The sequence below is a fragment of the Geotrypetes seraphini genome, chromosome 3, assembly GCF_902459505.1.
Source record: "Geotrypetes seraphini chromosome 3, aGeoSer1.1, whole genome shotgun sequence".
NCBI classification, from domain to species: domain Eukaryota; kingdom Metazoa; phylum Chordata; class Amphibia; order Gymnophiona; family Dermophiidae; genus Geotrypetes; species Geotrypetes seraphini.
In genome coordinates, this window is record NC_047086.1 from 413222789 (window position 1) to 413244237 (window position 21449).

General features: G+C 43.2%; 1 protein-coding gene across 2 annotated transcripts in view; it reads right to left on the reverse strand.

Annotated features, from left to right (window-relative positions):
- The window catches only part of GNMT (glycine N-methyltransferase), a 195817-nt gene that overhangs the window by 17136 nt on the left and 157232 nt on the right, over positions 1-21449 (reverse strand). For both annotated transcript variants that reach the window (XM_033938861.1, XM_033938862.1), the window contains exons 8-9: positions 18983-19096; positions 11745-11887 (exon numbers count right to left, since the gene is read on the reverse strand). In XM_033938861.1, the coding sequence (XP_033794752.1) occupies positions 11745-11887; positions 18983-19096 (257 nt within the window). The remainder of the gene's footprint in view (positions 1-11744; positions 11888-18982; positions 19097-21449) is intronic.

Below are 21449 nucleotides of genomic sequence, written 5' to 3' on the forward strand. Positions count from 1 at the left end.
AAAGGTTGAATTATGATATTTGTTATGTACAAGAAACACATTTACAAAAAAAGGGAGAAAGGATGATTCAATTTAAAGATTATCTGGTGCAAATTTGGGCTTCTAATAAGGAGAAAAAGAAAGCAGGGGTGGGGATATTATTCAATAAAAAAATGAAAGTCCTTACAAAGATTGAATGGAAGGATGATGAAGGGAGATGGATCATATGGGCGGGGGAGTTGAATGGGGAAAAGGTGATTTTGGTGAATTTGTATGCACCCAATATTAACCATGGGAAATTCTTTGAAGAAATTTTGAGTCTAATTTTGAAAAATCAAGAAGGACTATTGCTGGTGGGAGGGGATTTCAATCTGGTTTTGGATCCTCGCTGGGATTCTACAAGTAATAAAAGTGATAGAACTAAAAACAGAAAGGAAACAAGGTTTGAGGTGTTTTGGACAATTTATTGAGGAGGGAGAGATTAAAGCCTTTGTAGACCTTCAGGACTAATATCAAGATCTTTTTCCCTATTTACAGGTGAAAAATTATATTATAACATGTACGGGGATGGCAAAAGAAATCTGAATTTGAAAAGGAGTTAGGGAATCCAGCTATGAAAGGGTGTATTTCTTGGTTATATAAAATCATACATGTGGATGAGAAAAATAAAACATCATATATGAAAGCGTGGGAAAAAGACTTGGGGAAGGAATGGTTGAAAGGTCACTTGGACACACACAGTCAGAGGTGTGAAGAAAGTACAAGAGATTTATTACGGTATACCGGACTCTAGTGCAGTTAATAGCCTACCTACTAGAGTGTCAGAAACAGGAAATACACAGACTTTTATGCCCTTTTCGCAAACTAATTTATTTTTCATTTGTTACTTCTATAATTTTCTACAATTATTATTGGTCCTAAGCTCACACTAGCAGGTCACTTATCTAACTCTTACAGTTCTAAATGTTAAATGTACAGAAGGGCAGGGTACATCATGGCTCAAACTCTTAAGAACATAAGAAGTTGCCCTCGCTGAGTCAGACCAGAGGTCCATCTTGCTCAGCGGTCCGCTCCCACGGCGGCCCATCAGGCCTAGTGCCTGAACAGTGATCCCTGATTAATTTTATAATAGTGACCTTTTGTCATACAAAGATAAAGCTACACATTACAAAAAAATCATTCAACAAACAAAAAAAGACTATTATTCAAACCTTATCTCCACCACTAGTAACTCATCCACTCTTTTTAGTATTGCACAATCTCTTTCTAAATACTCAAAAAAAAAACTCCCCCCTCCAGATTCTTCTCTACCATCTGCTAAGGAACTATCCCTCTTCTTTGACAACAAAGTCACTACTATCCGAACTCACCTTGGACCTTCTCTTCCAGCTTTTTCGCCTCCTACTAATAATGATTTAACTTTCTTACCTCTCAGTTCCTTCTCTACTTTCAAACTACCGTCCTTAACTCAACTATCTTCTATTTTACAATCTATAAATTCCTCCAATAACTCTATTGAAAGTTTTCCCCCATCTCTTCTCAAAAAATTCTTTTCCTTCTTTGGTCCCTATATAAGGGAAATGATTTCCAAATCTTTTACTGACTGCTGCGTCCCTTCTACATGGAAATCAGCTCTAGTTTTCCCTAAACTTAAACAACACAACTCCGATCCCTCTATACCAAATAACTACCGCCCCATAGCGAATCTGCCATTTATCTCCAAAATTGTTGAAAAAATTATCCATTCTCAATTATCAGAATTTTTTGATCATACACATGCATTACATCCTTATCAGACCGGTTTTCGAACTTCACATTCCACAGAATTATCATTACTTGGTTTAATTACAACTATACAATACTCTCACGATCACTTAAAATCTGTAATATTAATTTCCCTAGATTTATCAGCAGCCTTTGACACTATCGATCATTTTCTCCTCTTATCCAGATTAGCTGAATGCAACATTACAGGTCACGCTCTCAAATGGTTCACATCCTATTTTCATCAACGTAGCTTTACAGTTCACGCTAAAAATCAAACTTCTTCTCCGATAACTCAAACTTTTGGAGTTCCTCAAGGCTCTATTTTGTCACCACTACTGTTCAATATCTTTCTTTCCCCTCTTCTTTCTCTCGCCCAATCACTGGGATTCTCAATTTTCGCCTATGCCGACGATATACAGTTACTCTTCCCGATAAACACTTCAAACCCATTAGAAATAAAAGATCTAAATACTAAACTAGATATTGTAAGTGATTGGCTTTTTTCTAACAAACTTTCACTAAACATTGATAAATCTTGTGGTATTCTGCTCCCTATCAAAAAATCTGAAACTTTACCTGGAACTGTTTATATCAAATCCACACCCTTAGCAATGGATACTAAAGTAAAACTATTAGGAGTAATTATCGACCAAGATCTTTCCTTTCATGACCACATAAGCTCAATAGTAAAAACCTGCTTCTTTAAATTACGCATTATCCGTTCACTTAGTTCTATTCTAAATAATGATTCAATTAACATCCTCATTCATTCCCTAGTCATTTCACATTTGGATTACTGTAACTCTTTGTTAAATGGATTACCTCAAAAAGAACTTCGACGGTTGCAACTTATTCAAAATACTGCAATAAAACTAATCTACAAAATAGGTAAATTTGAACATGTCACCCCTCTTCTCAAAGAATCACATTGGCTCCCAGTCACACATCGCATAACCTACAAAATCTTACTGCTTATCTTCAAAATCAAACAATCTCACTTACCTTTATTTCTCGATAAATTATTAATTCCCAAAAGTTCTCCCCGATCCTTACGATCCACCGATCAAAAACTTCTTTTTGTTCCGTCCCTAAAAGAGTCCTACTATACCAGGAAAACTAACTTTTCTATTACTGCTCCAACCTTATGGAATTCTCTCCCTCAATTTCTCCGTGACGAAAATCATCTACAAAAATTCAAAACCAATCTTAAAACTTTCCTATTCCAAGATGCCTTTACCAAATCCTAATCCTTACTTCATCTATTAATCTTTCAACACTCTCTCGATTCTTATTTTCCTCATTAGGGCATCTCATAACATCACGCACAATTACCCTTCATGTTCTTTCCCTTCCCACTATATCATTTCTTCTAATATCATGTAACTTTTCCCCTCCTCCCCATCTATCCTCACGATCGTGTTTGTCTGTATATGTTTAATATGTTTCCCCTATACTCTTTAATACACTATTAACTCGTTCCTACTCTTCTATTTTAAATTTTTATTGTTAACCGGTCAGATATTTACTTTATGATCGGGATATGAAAAACTAATAAACTTGAAACTTGAAACTTGAAACCTCTAATCCCATCCCTATAATCTACCTCTACTCTTATCTGTACCCCTCAATCCCTTTGTCTTCCAAGTACCTATCCAAAGCTTCTTTGAACCCCTGTAGTGTGCTCCTGTTTATCACATCCTCCAGTAGCGCGTTCCATGTATCCACCACCCTCTGTGTGAAAAAGAACTTCCTAGCGTTTGTTCTAAACTTCTCCCCTTTCAATGTCTCTGAGTGCCCCCTTGTACTTGTTGATCCCCTTAATTTGAAAAATCTGTCCTTGTCTATTTTTTCTATGCCCTTCATGATCTTGAAGGTTTCTATTATGTCTCCTCTAAGTCTCCGCTTTTCCAGGGAGAAAAGCCCTAGCCTTTTCAGTCTGTCAGTATATGAGAAGTCCTCCATACCCTTTATTAGCTTAATTGCTCTTCTTTGAACTCTCTCAAGTACCTCCATGTCCTTCTTGAGGTACGGCGACCAGAATTGAACACAGTACTCCAGGTGCGGGCGCACCATAGCACGATACAGTGGCAGGATGACTTCCTTCTTTCTGGTCGTGATACCCTTCTTAATGATACCCAACATTTTGTTTGCTTTCCTTGAGGCTGTTGCACACTGCGCCGACGCCTTCAATGTTGTGTCTACCATCACTCCCAGGTCTCTTTCAAGGTCGCTCACCCCTAGCGCTGATCCCCCCATTTTGTAAGTGAACATCGGGGTTTTTTTCCCCTATATGTACGACTTTGCACTTCCTTATGTTGAAACTCATTTGCCATTTTTTGGCCCATTCTTCCAGTGTTGTCAGATCTTTTTGGAGATCTTCGCAGTCCTCCATGTTATTTACCTTGCGATATAGTTTGGTGTCATCCGCAAATTTAATAACCTCACATTTTGTTCCTGCCTCCAGGTCGTTAATGAATATGTTGAAAAGTAGCAGTCCCAGCACCGACCCCTGTGGAACTCTGCTCGTGACCCATTGCCAGTCTGAGTAATGGCCCTTTACTCCAACCCTCTGTTTCCTGTCCGCCAACCAGTTTTTGATCCATCGGTGGACCTCCCCTTGCACCCCGTGGTTCCATAGCTTCTTTAATAGTCTTTCATGTGGCACCTTGTCGAAGGCTTTTTGGAAGTCAAGGTAAATGATATCTATGGATTCCCCTTTATCCACCTGGCTGGTTACCCCCTCAAAGAAGTATAATAAGTTCGTGAGGCATGACTTGCCCTTGCAGAAGCCATGCTGGCTCGACTTTAGCTGCCCATAGTTGTCGATGTGTTCCCAGATGCTGTCTTTAATCAGTGCTTCCATCATCTTTCCCGGGACCGAGGTCAAGCTCACCAGCCTTTAGTTTCCTGGGTCTCCCCTTGAGCCTTTCTTGAAGATGGGCGTGACATTTGCTATTTTCCAGTCTTCTGGAATCTCTCCAGTTTCTAAGGATAGGTTGCATATTTGTCGAAGTGGTTCAGCTATTTCGTTCCTTAGTTCCTTGAGTACCCTTGGGTGAATGCCATCCGGACCTGGCGATTTGTCGCTCTTTAGCCTGTCTATCTGCCGGAGGACATCCACCTTGCTTACCTCTAGTTGGACCAGATTTTCATCCTGCTCCCCCTTTACGATCTCCTCAGGTTCCGGAATGTTGGTTGTGTCCTCCCTCGTGAAGACTGACGTGAAGAACTTATTTAGCCTGTCAGCTATCTCCTTTTCTTCTTTTACCACTCCCTTTCTGTCCCCATCATCCAAGGGTCCCACTTCCTCCCTTGCTGGTTGCTTCTCCTTAACGTACCTGAAGAATGATTTGAAGTTTGTTGCTTCCCCCGCCAGTCTCTCTTCATATTCTCTTTTTGCTTTCCTAACCACTCGGTGACACTCCTTTTGGTTCTCCTCTGTTTTGTCCTTTTTCCATTTTTTGAATGATGCTTTCTTCTCACTTATCGCCTTTTTTACTGCATTTGTTATCCACACTGGGTTTTTTGTTCTATTTTTTTTGCACCCTTTCCTGTACTTGGGGATGCACAGGTTCTGTGCTTCGTGCACTGTGCCCTTGAGTAGGGCCCAGGCATTTTCTACGGAGTCCATCTTCCTTGCACTGTCGTTGAGTTTCTTTCTCACCATTTTCCTCATGGCATCATAATTCCCTTTTTTGAAGTTAAGTGCAGTCGTTGTAGTTCTTTTTACCTTTGATGATCCAATCTCTAGCCTGTACTGGATCGTGTTGTGATCGCTGTTTCCTAGTGGGGCTAGTACTGCCACCTCCTTAGCGGGTCCCCCTAGTCCATTGAGGATTAGGTCAAGAGTGGCATCACCCCGTGTTGGTTCCGTGACCAGCTGTTCCATGAAACAATCCCTCGTGACCTCCAGGAATTTGGTCTCCCTCATGCAGTTTGAGTGCCCAATACTCCAGTTTATTCCCGGGAAGTTGAAGTCTCCCATCACCACCACACTTCCGCTTTTGCATACCTGCCTCAGTTCAGCCTCCAGATCCTGGTCCATTTCTTCCGTTTGTCCAGGTGGGCGATAGTACAGACCCAATTTTTTGTCTGCTCCAGTTCCTCCTGGTAGCTTAACCCATAGTGATTCCAAGTCGCCCGCCCTTACTGTTGTTTCCATCCTGGTTGAAGGTATGGATTCTTTTATGTATAACGCTATTCCTCCACCCTTCTTGTGTGACCTATCTCTCCTGTATAGTTTAAAACCTGGTAAAGCCACATCCCATTTATTGTCATCAGTCCACCACGTTTCTGTGACTCCAATTATGTCTAGTCCCTTTTTGCTGGCTAGGACTTCCAGCTCTCCCATTTTAGCTCTTAGGCTTCTAGCATTAGTGTATAAGCAAAGTAAGTCCAGTTTGTTCGCCTTTCTTGCTGTTTTTCCTCGTGGTTTGGTGCTCCTGGTGTCCCCCTCGTGAGTAGCCAGATCCCAAGCCTCGTCTTGGTCATCCTCCTCCTGTGATGTGTCTGTTTCGTCCTCAGCTTGTTTCCCTGTTTTTGGTTGTCCCTCTGGAATCCGTTGTTCTCTATTAGTGCTGCTTGCCAGTTTCGTGGTTTGGTGCTCCTGGTGTCCCCCTCGTGAGTAGCCAGATCCCAAGCCTCGTCTTGGTCATCCTCCTCCTGTGATGTGTCTGTTTCGTCCTCAGCTTGTTTCCCTGTTTTTGGTTGTCCCTCTGGAATCCGTTGTTCTCTATTAGTGCTGCTTGCCAGTTTTAGACTAGACCCCTGCATTTCTCCCTTAGGTCCTTTTTCAAAAAGTTCCCACTCAGTCCTGAGCCCTCTTTTACAGTGTTCTTGCTCAATATCTTTGGCCCGTGTCCCCTGCATTGCATCCTTAGGTTCTTTTTTCAAAAATTCCCTGTCAGTCCCGATCCCTTTTTTACAATGTCCTTGCTCCATGTCCATGGCTTTGGGCCCCTGTAATGCATCCTTAGGCCCTTGTTCCAAAAATTTCCACTCAGTCCTGAGCCCTCTTTTACAATGTCCTTGCTCAGTATCCTTACTTGATACTTTTGTCCGATGTGTCAGATCGACTGTCGGCTTTCCCCTCTTCCTCAGTTTAAAGCCAAATCTATGACGCTCTGGACATTGCGTGCCAGCATCCTCATCCCCATCGTGCTCAGGTGCAGTCCATCTCTCCTGTAGAGCTTATTCTTTCCCAAGAAAGTTGTCCAATTCCGTGCAAAAAGAAAACCCTCCTCTTCACACCATCTCCTGAGCCAACCGTTTATTGCTTGTAGTTCGCTCTGCCTCCTTGCGTCTGCTCTCGGTACAGGCAGGATCTCCGAGAAGGCTATCTTCCTTGCCCTCAGTTTCAGTTTCCTCCCCAGGATCCTGAACTGATCAGTTAGTGCAGTCCTGTTGTAGTCCCTCCTGCTGACGTCGTTGGTTCCAACATGGATTACTATAGCTATCTCCTCCATCTCGGCCCCTTCCAGGATCCTCTCAACTCTGTTGATGGCGTCCTTCGTTCTTGCCCCCAGGAAACATGTCACTAGACGGTCCTCTCTCCCTCCAGCTATGTGACTGTCCACTCCTCTCAGGATTGAGTCTCCCACTACGATAGCAGATTTCCCCTTCCTCAACTGTCTCTCTGGTCTCAGGTCTGTGTCGGTGGCGCAGTCCTCAATTCCCTCCTCCGGGTTCTGTCGGGTCTCCTCCTCATCTGCCTGTCCAGATTCTCCGCAAGGTCCTACTCTCATGGTGTCTGGTGGATTCTGTCGTCCACCCGTTGGTTCCCTCCTGATGAGCTGGTGGTCCCGTGCCTCCACCATCCTGCAGGCCTCCTCGATGAAATTCTCGAGCTCTCTAACTTGTTCTGTGATGTGGTCCACTCTGGCGGTGTTCTCCGTTGCCCAGCATTGTTCCTCTATGGTGCAGAGTCCCTCCAGCTCCTGTACTCGAACCTGCAATCTCCCGACCTCCTTCTTCAGGCTATCCAGTTCCTGGCATCGACTGCATATGTACACCCGTCTCCCGGAGGGGAGGTAGTCATACATATGACATTCGATGCAGTATACTGGGTAGCTCTGCTGTGTTCCTACAGCCTCCATTACTTCTTTCTCGTTCCTATGTCCCACGGTGTGTATGGTGGTGCCTGGCGCGCAGCTAGCTGAAAGAGTAGAGAGAGAAGAGAGAAATGAGTATAGAAGAGGTACCTGTGGTTTATTTTCAAGAAGTTAGATGTCGTTGCTGGGCTGCCCGGTCTCCTGGCTCCTTCTCAAAGCTCCTTCGCAAAGGCGCGCGCCGAACGGCTGTGCGCCGTTGGCTCCTCCCCTTTTATGGGGGAGTTCGGCTGGTGATGTTGGGGGTGGGCGGAGCTATCTATCGCCTCTTCCCCTTGGCTCCGCTTTGTCTGGTTTCACCCCTTGGCTCTCCTCCCCTGCTTTCAGCTCCGCTCTCCGGTTGCCTGCTTTTAACCCTCTCACTCTGTCCACTCTGGTCTCTGTCCGCTCCGCTCTCTGTCTGCTATCTCTTGACCGCTTTTAACCTCCTCTCTCTGTCTGCTCCGCTCTCTGGCCACCTGCCTCAGTCTGCACCATTCTCAGCCTTCTGTTCTCCTCTCTCTGCCCGCTTTCCGATTCCTCAAACCCCACAGCTCGCTCCACTGCCTGCCTGCCTCGTGGTTTGGGTTGCAGTTCAGCACAGCACCTCCTAGCTTCCCCTTGCTGCAAAGACTGCTTACAATGTGGTAAGGCAGGGACATACATTTTAGGCAGATGAAGTCAATAGATTGTAAACTTTCTTCAGCTATGTAGGCCAGAGCAATATTTTAAACAACAGTTAACATTTCATGACCCTACATGATGAATTGATGAATGAAAAGCAATTGAATTACATCTTTTCCATATAGCTAGAGCGGCTACTTTGGTGGAAAATGCTATTAAACTTTTAATATGATGGTGTATTACCCCGTTTTAATTAGTAAATGTGTTAAAGGGAAAAATTATGCTTGTTGGAGAGGATGTGGTGAAAGAGGTAATTTTATCATATGTGGTGGGAATGCCAAATTGTTCAGAGATATTGGGAGCAAGTATTTTATTATGTAAGTTATTTCAGATCCCTCTGGATATGAGTGCTGAAAGGGCACTATTGGGAGTTAGAGTGGAGGGATTATCATCTTCTCAATCTAAGCTTATAGATCTGGCATTTATAGCTGCCCGATTAATATTGGCCCAGCAGTGGCGCACCCCAAATGTACCCACAATAAGAGATATGAGGGATCGTTTAGGAACAGTGTGTGAAAAATATAGATTATCGGCCCTTTTAACAAATCGATGGGCAAAGTTTAAAGATATATGGGGGACATTCATTGAACTGGAAAAAGAGGATTTTTGAAAGATTTAAATTATCCTATCCTTATGAAAAGAGAGTCCAGGCCTCCTGAGTGTGTGGGGGGGGGGGGGGGTAGGGAGTGGGAATGCTTTAAGTGTTTGTATGATAAAGATGTATTATTTCCACATTTTATTAAGGGTTATGAATCATGATATGTTGAAATGTAATTTATGCCTTGTATTGAGATTATTGTATTATATATTTTCTTTGTTAAAATTATTAAAATAAAGAATAAAAAAAAAATTAGTTACCCCCTGTGACACACTTATCCCTTGCTCTAACTAGCAGAGGGATTAGGTGTGTTGAGTTCTGGCCTGTCGGCGTGGCCTCCTCAGGTTGGAGGAAGGCTTTTCAGGTTATAACAGACCTAGGCGCCTGCCTAGTCTGCCAGGCCACAATGAGAGTAGCTTGTAAAGAGAAGACCACACAGGTAAGTCTTGTTACAAAAGAATGTTCTTGTACTTTATTGAACCCGGGGGTCTGAATACCATCAGCCACCCGCATGTCATGGCAAAAATATAAAATACAAAGTAGCTTGCAGCTGTCAGAATGGCTTGCTACAAATGCCACATACAGTTCAATACCCTAGACTTTTCAGTCTAAATACAGTCCTCTTCACCAGGGGTAAAAGTAAATGAAAAATATCAGGAAAATAAACTTTCAAACTTTGCACACCTTGTGAACACAGCCAGAGTAATTACAGTTCCCAAACCTAGCAATGAATTTCTCAAACGTTTCAGCTTACCTAGCTGAGACACAGATAGGTTTTGCAGAGCTGGCTTCACAGCTCGTTACTATCAGCTGGGCTTCCTGGCCGACGGAACATAGCATGACATTAGGTAAGTTGTGAACTTTACTTAGGTTTTCACACGGAGCTTTCACACCCCTACAGATAAAGTTCCTTGAACAAACAATGCCCTCCGGGGCATCACACAGTGTAACAGAGAGATTTTTCCTGCTCTCCCCCTAATCACATGTTAGCTGGGCTTGGGTTACGGGAGCCAGCACAAGCACAGCCTTGCTTCATTCCCTTTAGCAACTAACCTCCATGTCAGTGGTGAAATAGCCAGCTTCCAGCAGTGGTTCAGAGACGTCCATAGCCTCTGTCTGCTCAGTAGTCTCTGGGGTGGAGCTAAGGTAGTCCTCGGTCATCTCCACGTCCTCACTGCTGCGGGCTGGAGGAGAGAGACTTTTCCCCTCATCTGCCTCCACGCCTTGCTGCTTCTGCCGCTGCCTGAGCTTGTTAGCTCTAGTCCCGTCCCGGCTCTCCCTGCTCTCCCTACTGAGATCCCATACTCTGTTTTTATGTGGGTTAAAGCCCCACCCCTCTCTCCTAGGAGCAGCTGTGTTAGGCAGGAAATCTCTAGGGAAATAATTCAGGTTTCTCCTAGGCTGGTAATGAGCATACCTTTCAGCACTGGGACTCCACTTCTCAATAAGAGTCCTATCAGGCTTTCTAGAGTACCTGTCCTGAGATGGCACTCTCTGCTGGATGTACCTATGTTCCTGTCTCTCCTGCCCTACCTCACTGTCTGAGGGGTAGTCAGCCGAAACCAAACCTTTCCTTTTAACCTGGTCAGCCCTTCTGACCAGGGACCGTGTTCTGCTTTTATCCCTTACAGGGACAAAGCTGGCCACAGATTTGTCACACTCCCTCAAAAAAAAGAAAATCAGTATTAAGAGCAGAATATGAAATTCTGAGTAACTTAGCTTTTAGAAGTTTTCAGGGCAGTCCCAAAAATAATGCAGTCACCTTAGTAAATCCCAGCCCCTCCCTTCTACACCTAATCAGCAGACACAATGGCTGAAAACTCATAACTGAATTGAGGTCAGAATACAGGCTTTATACAAGATCAGTGGCCACCCTAAAATGCAGAATTTACCCTAATTTAGTCTCCCTGTGCCACATGCACACAGGATTTAATTAGAGTTAATATAAGTCTTACTCTTTTTCCTATGAAGAGGAAATGAAAAAAAAATTCTCTGTCCTCTGCAATATCTTAAGTATGAAACAGGGAGGAAAAGAAAAATTGAGCAGATATAATGATGAAAATCAGTATTAAGAGCAAAATATGAAATTCTGAGTAACTAGGAGGTAATTTCCTATTGTGGATTAAGTATAGAAAATGGAAAGTAGAGTTAAATTGTCAGTATTCTCAATGGAGAAAGGTAGAAAGAGGGGCTCCCAAAGGGTTTGCTGCTTTTCGGTGCTGATTGATTTAGGCATTTTATATAGAATATGGCCCGCAATGAGTAATAAAAATCTGGAATTTGTTGCCAGAGGATGTGCTAAAAGCAGTTATATTAGCAGGGTTTAAAAAGGTTTGCATAAATTCCTTAAAAAAAAAAAGTCCATAAGCTATTATTAAGATGGATTTAAGGATATTCACTGTTTTACTCTTTGGGATCTTACCAGGTACTGTGATCTGACTTGGCCACTGTTGGAAACAGGATACTAGACTTGATAAACCTTTGTTGTGTCAGTTGTGTAGTCAGGAGAGACAGTGAGGTGGGACTCAGTAAATGAGTGAGAAGTGTAGGGAGTGGCAAGAGAACGTGAGGGTGAGTGACTGGCAGGAGAAAGGAAACTTTAGCATTTTAAGGCTGAAACCATTATGTACCTTGTAGTAAATGTTTTTGCCTTGAGGAGCACAGCCTGATGCCAAAATGTAATCATAATTCCGATGGTCAATCACCAAGATACCACCAGGTTTCACCATGCTGGCAATATTCTTCAGAGCCAACTTGTGATCACTCTGGTCACCTGGAAGAAAAGGACAGATGATAATAACAGTTCTGAAGGCTTTGTACCATTCATTCTGTATATTCCATGTAGGATGATAGAAGAATAACATTTTCAAAGTGATAGAAATGAATAGAATGAGCTGTACCTGTGTAAATCTACTGTTTGAAAATTGACCACATGGAGGCGAGACCTTCCCAGAGTCATTTTTATGGTTAGTTTTATTTACATAGTAAATGACGGCAGATAAAGACCTGAATGGTCCATCCAGTCTGCCCATTAGTTATACTAATTAAAAATACATGATTAAATTAACTTACACTGCCTTTCCTCCACAGACATCAAAAGTGGTTTACAATATACTGACTATATGATGCAATACAAATTTATTTGTATACCGCTAATACCTCGAAAAGTTCACAGCAACTAGAAACATGATGGAAGATAAAAGCCAAATGGCCCATCTAGTCTGCCCATCCGCAGTAACCATTATCTCTTTCTCTCTCCGAGAGATCCCACGTGCCTATCCCAGGCTCTCTTGAATTCAAACACAGTCTCTGTTTCCACCACCTCATCTGGGAGACTGTTCCATGTATCTACCACCTTTTCTGTAAAAAAAGTATTTCCTCAGATTTCTCCGGAGCCTATCACCTCTTAACTTCATCCTATGCCCTCTCATTGCAGTTTCCTTTCAAATGAAAGAGACTCGACTCATGCACATTTATATTACGTAGGTATTTAAATGTCTCTATCATATCTCCCCTCTCCTGCCTTTCCTCCAAAAGGATACAGATTGAGATCTTTAAGTCTGTTCCCATATGCCTTATCACGAAGAACACACACCAATTTAGTAGCCTTCCTCTGGACCGACTCTATCCTTTTATATATTTTTAAGATAAGGCCTCCATAATTGTACACAATATTCTAAATGAGGTCTCACCAGAGTCTTATACAGGGGCATCAATATCTCCTTTTTCCTACTGCCCATACCTCTCCCTATGCAACCTAGCATCCTTCTAGCTTTTGCCGTCACCTTGTCAACCTGTTTGGCCACCTTAAGATCATCACATAGTTTGTCCATCACACCTCTTCCTTTGTTTAAAAAGCAGACTGAAAGACCACCTTTTTTATTTAGCCTTCAATCCATAACCCTACTGCCCACCACCCAGCCAGCAGATTAACCATTCTCCTAACTGTATCCATGACATCCTGTTTGTCTGTTTAGATTGTAAGCTCAGTTGAGCAGGGACTGTCTTTGTGACTGTCCAGCACGGTGTACGTCTGGTAGCGCTCTAGAAATAATTAGCAGTAATGGTGGAGAAGGTCATCATGTTTGGGAAGATTGAAGGAACCAGGCGAAGAGGACGACCTGCAATCAGATGGCTGGACATGTTGAAAACAATCATGGGGATGACGCTGGAGGATCTTTCCAGACTAACACAAAACCGATTTCCTTTTAGATCTGCAATTCATCAAATCGCTAGAACTTGAGCACCTAACATCGACAGTAGTATTGCTACCTTGGAGGATCTAGAATTCAGCTTTCTACCTAATAGCCTAAATTTGGCTTCCAGAACCTCCTTCCCACATTTTCCTATGTCATTGGTACCTACATGTACCAAAACAACCAGCTCTTCCTCATCACTATCTAAAATTCTATCTAGCATCTCCCCTCCCTATGCCTTAATCTACCCTTTCTCCTCTCTTCCCTCTACACTCAAAGTCTGGCTTTTCTCTGCCTCTTCACTTCCAGCATCTCCCTATCCCATCTCTTCCTCACTCACTTCCACCCCTCACCCAAGTCCAACATCTTTCTTTCCCTCGCACCTGACATTTTCCTCCCTCCTTTCTGCACCCTCCTGAGTCTGATATTTTCCTCCCTCCTTTCCTCCCTTCTGCCTCCTCTGCAGGATCTCTCTCCCTCCTTCCAACCCTCCCCAAGTACAACATCTGATGTCCCTGCCTTCAGTTGACATCTCTCCCTCCCTGTTCTCTGCTCCAAAATCCAACCTGTCTCTCTTCCACCTCTCCCCTAAATCCAACAACTCTCCCTTCATTCCTCCTCTCCATGAATGCAAAATCTCTAACTCCCTGCCTCCCCTGTGCTCCTAAGTTCATCTTTTTCCTCCTCCCCATGGCTCTCATCTCTTTCTCCTTCCCTCCCTTTATCCAGCATCACACTCTCCCCCTATTTCCCCACCCATGATCTGGCATTTCCCTAAACCCCCTTCCCTGGATCTACTTTCATTTGTCTTGTAGAGATTGCCAGCAGTGGCAATAATTCACATTTGCTTCCTCGCCACTAGCCCTAGGAAGTTACATTAGAGAGGGCAGGATGGAGTACAGAGAAAATTCTGGGGCCAGCATATGTGAAAGTCTGCTGCCACAAACAACCTCTAAAAGGCAAGTGAAGATATACCGAGGAGGGGGAGAAGAAAGATGATGGACAGGCAAAGGGAGACGGTGGACTGGAGGGGAGAGGATGGAAAGAGTGATGCCGGACCATGGAGGCAGGGCACACTCTGAAGCAGCTGAGAAGTGCTGTATGTACAGCACACATTGTGTCTGGCTCCTGCTGTTTGCTGTTCATTTGTAGGACTCTTCCTCAGTACATGAAGCTGCTCCTTGAAAAGTACCGCTGAGGCCTTTGCCTCAGTTGGCTTAATTATAGAGCTGCCCCCGGTTGGACATAAACTTAATTTAACTGCCTTATAATGCACATTATTACATTAATACAGCTTAGTAAATAAGGACTTTTTCCTATTCCATAGAACCGTGGGATAGATCCAGTGGCGTAGTAAGGGGGGAACGGACCACCCCAGGCTCTAACTTGTTGGGGGGTGCCGGCACCTCTCTGACCACCATAGTCACGCATGCCCCTCCCCCCCGATCCTGCGGGGAGCATTTAAAACTGCTACAGCACCACCGGGAACTGCCTTGCCCCGCACCAAAACCAGCCGGCTTCCAGACACAGCAGGAGCCCTGATCTTGCAGAGCGTGGGAGCACAGCTCTGCCCCTCCCCCGATCCTGTGGGGAGCATTTAAAACTGCTACAGCACCACTGGGAACTGCCTTGCTCTGCACTGAAACCAGCGGGCTTCCAGACACAACAGGAGCCCTGATCCTGCAGAGCGTGGGAGCACAGCTCTGCCCCTCCCCCCACCGGCGAGCCTTTGTGAAGCCGCCGTGGTGAAACGCCGCGGTGAAACGCCTTGAGAAAATAGACTCCAAAAATTCCCCGAAGACCGCATACAAGAGAGGTAACTTCCATTACTGGCCCTTACCTATTTGTTAACGTACTTTACTTGGCATCAGCACAATTGTATTTCTCCCCCCTACTGTACTGTATTGCTCGACTCCACAGAATTGCTAACCTCCCCCCTTCCTCCTTCTGTATACTTTTAAAACTGCTTTCGACTCCACAGTATTACTATAAGCTTCCTCCACAATTGTTCTCTTACTGCACATACCAAAATGGCACTCCTGTACCACAGCCTTATCACTCTTCTGCTCGCTTTCTACTTAACCGGCTTAAAAAGTAAGACAACTGCTCAGCCTTTCCTCTTCCCAATCCCCATCCACTACTCCTCAGCTCGCAATTTCATGACCAAACCCCCAATAATGCAACACAGGGTCCTCCAGAACCACTCAGAACCCAAACCACCTGTTATCCCAGTCCTCACAATGTCCCGCAGAACCAACAGACCCTACTTCAAAAAAGACCGAGTGCTGAAAAACTGTGCCCTCTCTCACCCCATCACTAAAGTTCCACCAGCTTATTCCAACCTCAGGGGTTGCTACCTGAATATAAGATCCATGAGGAACAAATCCCTACTAATCTATGACTGGCTTAGTGGAGACTTAAATTTACATTTAGAGCAATCTAACCAACCAGAGATCTCAGAATTCTGGTCCGTTCTAGCCACACTAGACTTTCCCAAAACACCTGCAGTAATAACCCACAAGAAAGGCCACCAATTAGACCTGGTAACTTTATCCTTAAAACACTCGACAAATCCCTACATAAGATGGAGATCAGAAACTTGGTCTGACTCTATGGTCAGACCACAAAATATGCAACTTCAAATAAGATTGGCAATTGAAGACAACCTCAACCACAACGAAAGAAAAGATCAGATCCACTCCATTTCACACCAGTAGAGGCAAGATTAACCCAACTGAATTCTGGTCACACTATGACATCACTCATAACCAAGATGAGGAAAACAATCAATTTATGTGCTCCTGGGTCAAAACCAGCACCCGCATACTAAACGAAATAGCCCCACTGAAAAAAAGAAGGAAGAGACCTAGATACCTAATAGGCTGGTTCGACCCAGAGCTCCTAGAGATAAAGAGAGAATTAAGAAAGCTATAAAGAAAATGGTCAAAACTAGGAACCCCAGAGACTAGAAATGCCTGGCACCAAAAGCTTAAAAGCTATAAAATCTCAGCCAAAGAAAAAAAAAGAACCTTCTATGCCAACATAATTGGTAACACCTCCATAAACAGCAGCAAACTTTTCAGACTGGTCCATGACTTATATGACATTCAATCTCACACAAACCTGACAGAAGAATCCACAGTGACAGCCGACAACCTGGCGGACTTCTTCAACACCAAAGTAAATAACTTAAGACACTCTATAATGGATTCTCCAGACTCCCACTGGGACTATTCCATTCCACAAGACCTAGTCGCCGCCAAAACAGACATGAACTGGTCCAACTTTAGTGAGACGGATTGGCAAACATTTAACAAATTCTACAACAAATACGTCAAATCATACTGCAGATTGGACACTTGCCCCCCAGATGTAATGAAAACAGCCCCAATCATCTTCAAAGCCAAACTACTCAACTGGGTGAACCTACAACTAACCGCAGGAATATTTCCAAAAAACTTAGGTCAAATTGTTATAACACCCTTTAAAAAGAACAACAAAGAACCACCCAACAACCTAACCAATTTCAGACCTATCACAAACATCCCTCTCGCAGTCAAAATAATGGAAGGGATAGTAAATACTGAACTAAACTCATATTTAGACAAATTCAACTTACTGCACAACAACCAGTCAGGATTCAGACCTGGTCACAGCACCGAAACAATCATGGCCTCACTACTTAACCACCTTTACGCCCTCCTCACCCAAGGTACCAGCGCCATGCTCCTACAACTGGACCTAAGTAGCGCCTTTGACCTAGTAGATCACACCATTCTTTTGAACTGCCTAGAAACCACAGGCATCACAGGCTATGCTCACAATTGGTTCCAGGGATTCCTCAGGAACAGATCCTTCCAGGTATTCAAAGATGACAAACTTTCCCATAGCTGGAATAACAACTGCGGATTACCTCAGGGTTCCCCCCTATCCCCAACCCTCTTTAATATCTACCTCAGCTCATTAGGAAGCCTGCTACAAAGCCTAGGGCTCACCTTCTACATCTACGCAGGTGACATTACTGTAGTGATTCCGCTAACCGCCCTAACGTCACAATTCTCCAACTCCTTAACCAACATCCTAAATCAAATAGAGCGCTGGATGATGGCCTTCAAACAAACTCAACACAGAAAAAACCAAATTCTTCCTGGCATCACCCAACAAAAAGATAAAAGAAAATTCAATTCATCTACAGAGCCGAGAATACAAAATTGACCAAACCATAAAGATTCTGGGGGTAACACTTGACAAACACCTAACCCTGGAAAACCACACAAACCTACTGTTTAAAAAATGTATTTCGGTCCTCTGGAAACTTCGCACTATTAAAAAATTCTTTGATGAAAAGTCCTTCCGTTTACTAGTACAATCATCCATCTTAAGCACCCTAGATTACTGTAACATCATATACCTAGGAGCTTATAAAAAGAACCTCAACAAGCTGAGATTAATTCAGAACACCGCGATCCAACTAATCCACGGTTTAAAAAAATGGGAACACATTTCCCCTTATTATCAGAAACTCCACTGGTTACCCGCAGAATCCAGAGTCCTCTTCAAGTTTGCTTGTTTTTGCTACAAAGCTGTCTTTGGGATTCTTCCAGCTTACCTAATCTCCCAGTTCTCCCCCAACGAGTCCAACAAGAGCACTCGCAGAACAAACCTATTTAATTACCCCTCCTTGAAATCTTACCAATACAAAATGTTTCTAGATAGAATGTTATCATTCCAGGCAGCTAGGCTGAACACATGGCTTGGTAAGCCCATACTTGAGGCCACTACATACGCAGACTTTAGAAAATCCCTGAAAACTCGACTGTTTAACAAATTCTAAATTCCCATACCCAACTCTTCCTCGCCATGACCCTTCCACCTCGCCCCCTAATTCCAAGGCCCAAAACTAATTATACTTCCTTGAATCTCATGTACTGACATAATGTATCTTTATTGTAACCCACCTGCACCCCATGTACTGACAAAACGCATCTTTATTGTAACCCATGTACTGACTAAATGTATCTTTATGGTAACCCACCTGTATCCCTAACACTGACAAAATGCACCTTGATAGTAAACCACTTGTATTGTGTAACCCACTTGCATCCAATGTACTGACAAAATATATCTTTACTGTAACCCACTTGTATCCCATGTAATGACAAAATGAATCTTTAATGTAAACCACTTGCATTCCATGTACTGACTAAACGTATCTTTATTGTAAACCGTTTCTATCCCATGTACTGTCAAATGTATCTTTATTGTAAACCGCTTCGAACTTCACGGTATAGCGGTATATAAGAAATAAATTATTATTATGTACTTTTAAAATCTTCACCAGCACAAGCAATTTCTCCGGCCTGCTGCTCGCGCCAGCTTGGCTCCCCTCTGAAATCATTTCTGGGTTGAGGGGCCAGGAAATTACATCAGAGGGAAAGCCAATGCTGGCGTGAGCAGCAGGCTGGAGAAGCTGCTCATGCTGGCGAAAATTTAAAAAGGTACAGGGGAGAAGGGAGGGTGTGAGTGTGTCATGGGGGGAAGGAGCGGGGCTAGAAAGAGAGGAGGTGCCACCTACAATCTCTACGCCACTGAGTAGACCTTGACCTCTTTTGGTAGCCCTTTACTTGGACGGCTTCTGGAAATATTTGGATACTATTTCATGACTTACTTACCTTTAAAGTCTGGAAGGTGTGCAAAGGAGTTACCAAGACAGATAACTGCATCAAATTTGTGTCCTAGCTTGGATATATCCTCCTTCAGTGTCAGCCAGTTAGCTTCTTCAATGACTGAGGCAGAAAAGAGATAATAAAACAGGAATGAATATAGATAGGAGACTGTACATACAAGAAGCATAGAAACATGATGGCAAATAAAGGCCAAATGGCCCATCTACTCTGCTCATCCGCAGTACCCATTATCTCTTTCTCTCTCTGAGAGATCCCACGTGCCTATCCCAGGCCCTTTTGATTTCAGACACAGTCTCTGTCTCCAGCACCTCTTTTGGGAGACTGTTCCATGCATCTACCACCCTTTATGTAAAAAAAATATTTCCTTAGATTACTCCGGAGCCTATCACCTCTTAACTTCATCCTATGCCCTCTCATTGCAGAGTTTCCTTTCAAATGAAAGACTCGACTCGTGCACATTTACATTACATAGGTATTTAAACATCTCTTTCATATCTCCCCTCTCCCTTCTTTCTTCCAAAGGATACAGATTGATATCTTTAAGTCTGTCCCCATACACCTTATGATGAAGACCACATCCTTTCCATGGCTCAACACTCTGATCTCATATTCCATCAACACAGTATCCTATCCCAATTTCACAAAGCCAGACAACTCTTACCCAATGTTTATTCTATGAGACCAAACAGGCAGTGACTCTTCCCAGTAGCCAGAGAACTCTGGTCATTTTTCTCAATGGAGGAGAGTAAACAGTGGAGCGCCGCAGGGATCTGTACTGGGACCAGTGCTATTTAACTTGTTTATAAATGATCTGGAAATTGGAACGACTTGAGGTGATTAAATTTGCAGATGACACTAAACTGTTCAAAGTTGTTAAAACTCATGCGAATTGTGAAAAATTGCAGGCAGACCTTAGGAAATTGGAAGACTGGGTTTCCAAGTGGCAGATGAAATTTAATGTGGACAAATGCAAAGTGATGCACATTGGGAAGAATAACCTAAATCACAGTTACTGGATGCTAGGGTCCACCATGGGGGTTAGTACCCAAGAAAATGATCTGGGTGTCATTGTAGACAATACGATGAAACCTTCCATCCAATGTGCAGCAGCGGTGGCCCAAAAAAGCAAGGAATTATTTAAAAAGGGATGGTTAACATGACTAAGAATGTTATAATGCACATGCATCACTCCTTGATGCGACCTCATCTGCGTTCAAATCTGGTCTCCTTATCTCAAGAAAGATATAGCGACACTAGAAAAGGTTCAAAGAGCGACCAAGATGATAAAGGGGATAGAACTCCTCTCATATGTGGAAAGACTAAGATGGTTAGGGCTCTTCAGCTTGGAAAAGAGATAGCTGAGGGGAGATATGATTGAAGTCTACAAAATCCTGAATGGAATAGAATGGGTACAAGTGGATCGATTTTTTACTCTGTCAAAAATTACAAAGACTGCAGGACACTTGATTAAGTTACAGGGAAATACTTTTAAAACCAATAGGAGCAAATTTTTTTTCACTCAGAGAATAGTTAAGCTCTGGAACGCATTGCCAGAGGTTGTGGTAAGAGCGGATAGTTTAGTTGGTTTTAAGAAAGGTTAGGACAAATTCCTGGAGGAAAAGTTCATAGTCTGTTATTAGGACATGGGGGAAGCCTTTGCTTGCTACTCTTTGGATTTTGGCTAGGTCCTAGTGACCTGGATTGGCTACCATGAGAACAGGCTACTAGGCTTGATGGACCATTGATCTGACCCAGTAAGACTATTCTTATGTTCTTAATGCAAACATACCGGGATATAATATTTTTAGGAAGGACAGAGATGGTCATAGAGGTGAAGGAGTAGCTCTCTATGTAAAGATCGATATCCAAGTTACTGAAATGCAGGGGACCTGGGGAGAGGAAGAAACTATATGAATCACTTTGAAAAGACAAGATTAAACTTCTATTTACATGGGTGTAGTCTACAGACCTCCAAGTCAATTGCAGCAAATTGATAAAGATATCTTTTGTGGATATCCAAAAGTTTGGAAAGAAAGAGGAGGCCCTGCTTTTCGGCGACTTCAGTCTGTCGGATGCAGATAGTAATGTTCCATCTGCGGAATTGGAAAGAAGTAGGGAGATTGTGGATGCCTTTCAAGAAGCTCTGCTCAGACAAATGGTGATTGAACCCATGAGGGAAAAAGCGATACTAGATCTGGAATTGTGAGAATAAAGATGATATATATCAATATGTGGAGAGTGATGAGGAAAAAGCAAACATGTTAAACAAATACTTCTGTTCTGTATTCACGGAAGAAGATCTTGGAGGAGGACCAAAATTGTCTGGCAAAGTTACACACGAGAATGGAGTAGATACCATGCCATTCATGGAAGAAAGTGTTTATGAACAACTTGAAAAATTGAAGGTGGACAAAGTGATGAGGCCGGATGGGATTCATCACAGGATATTGAG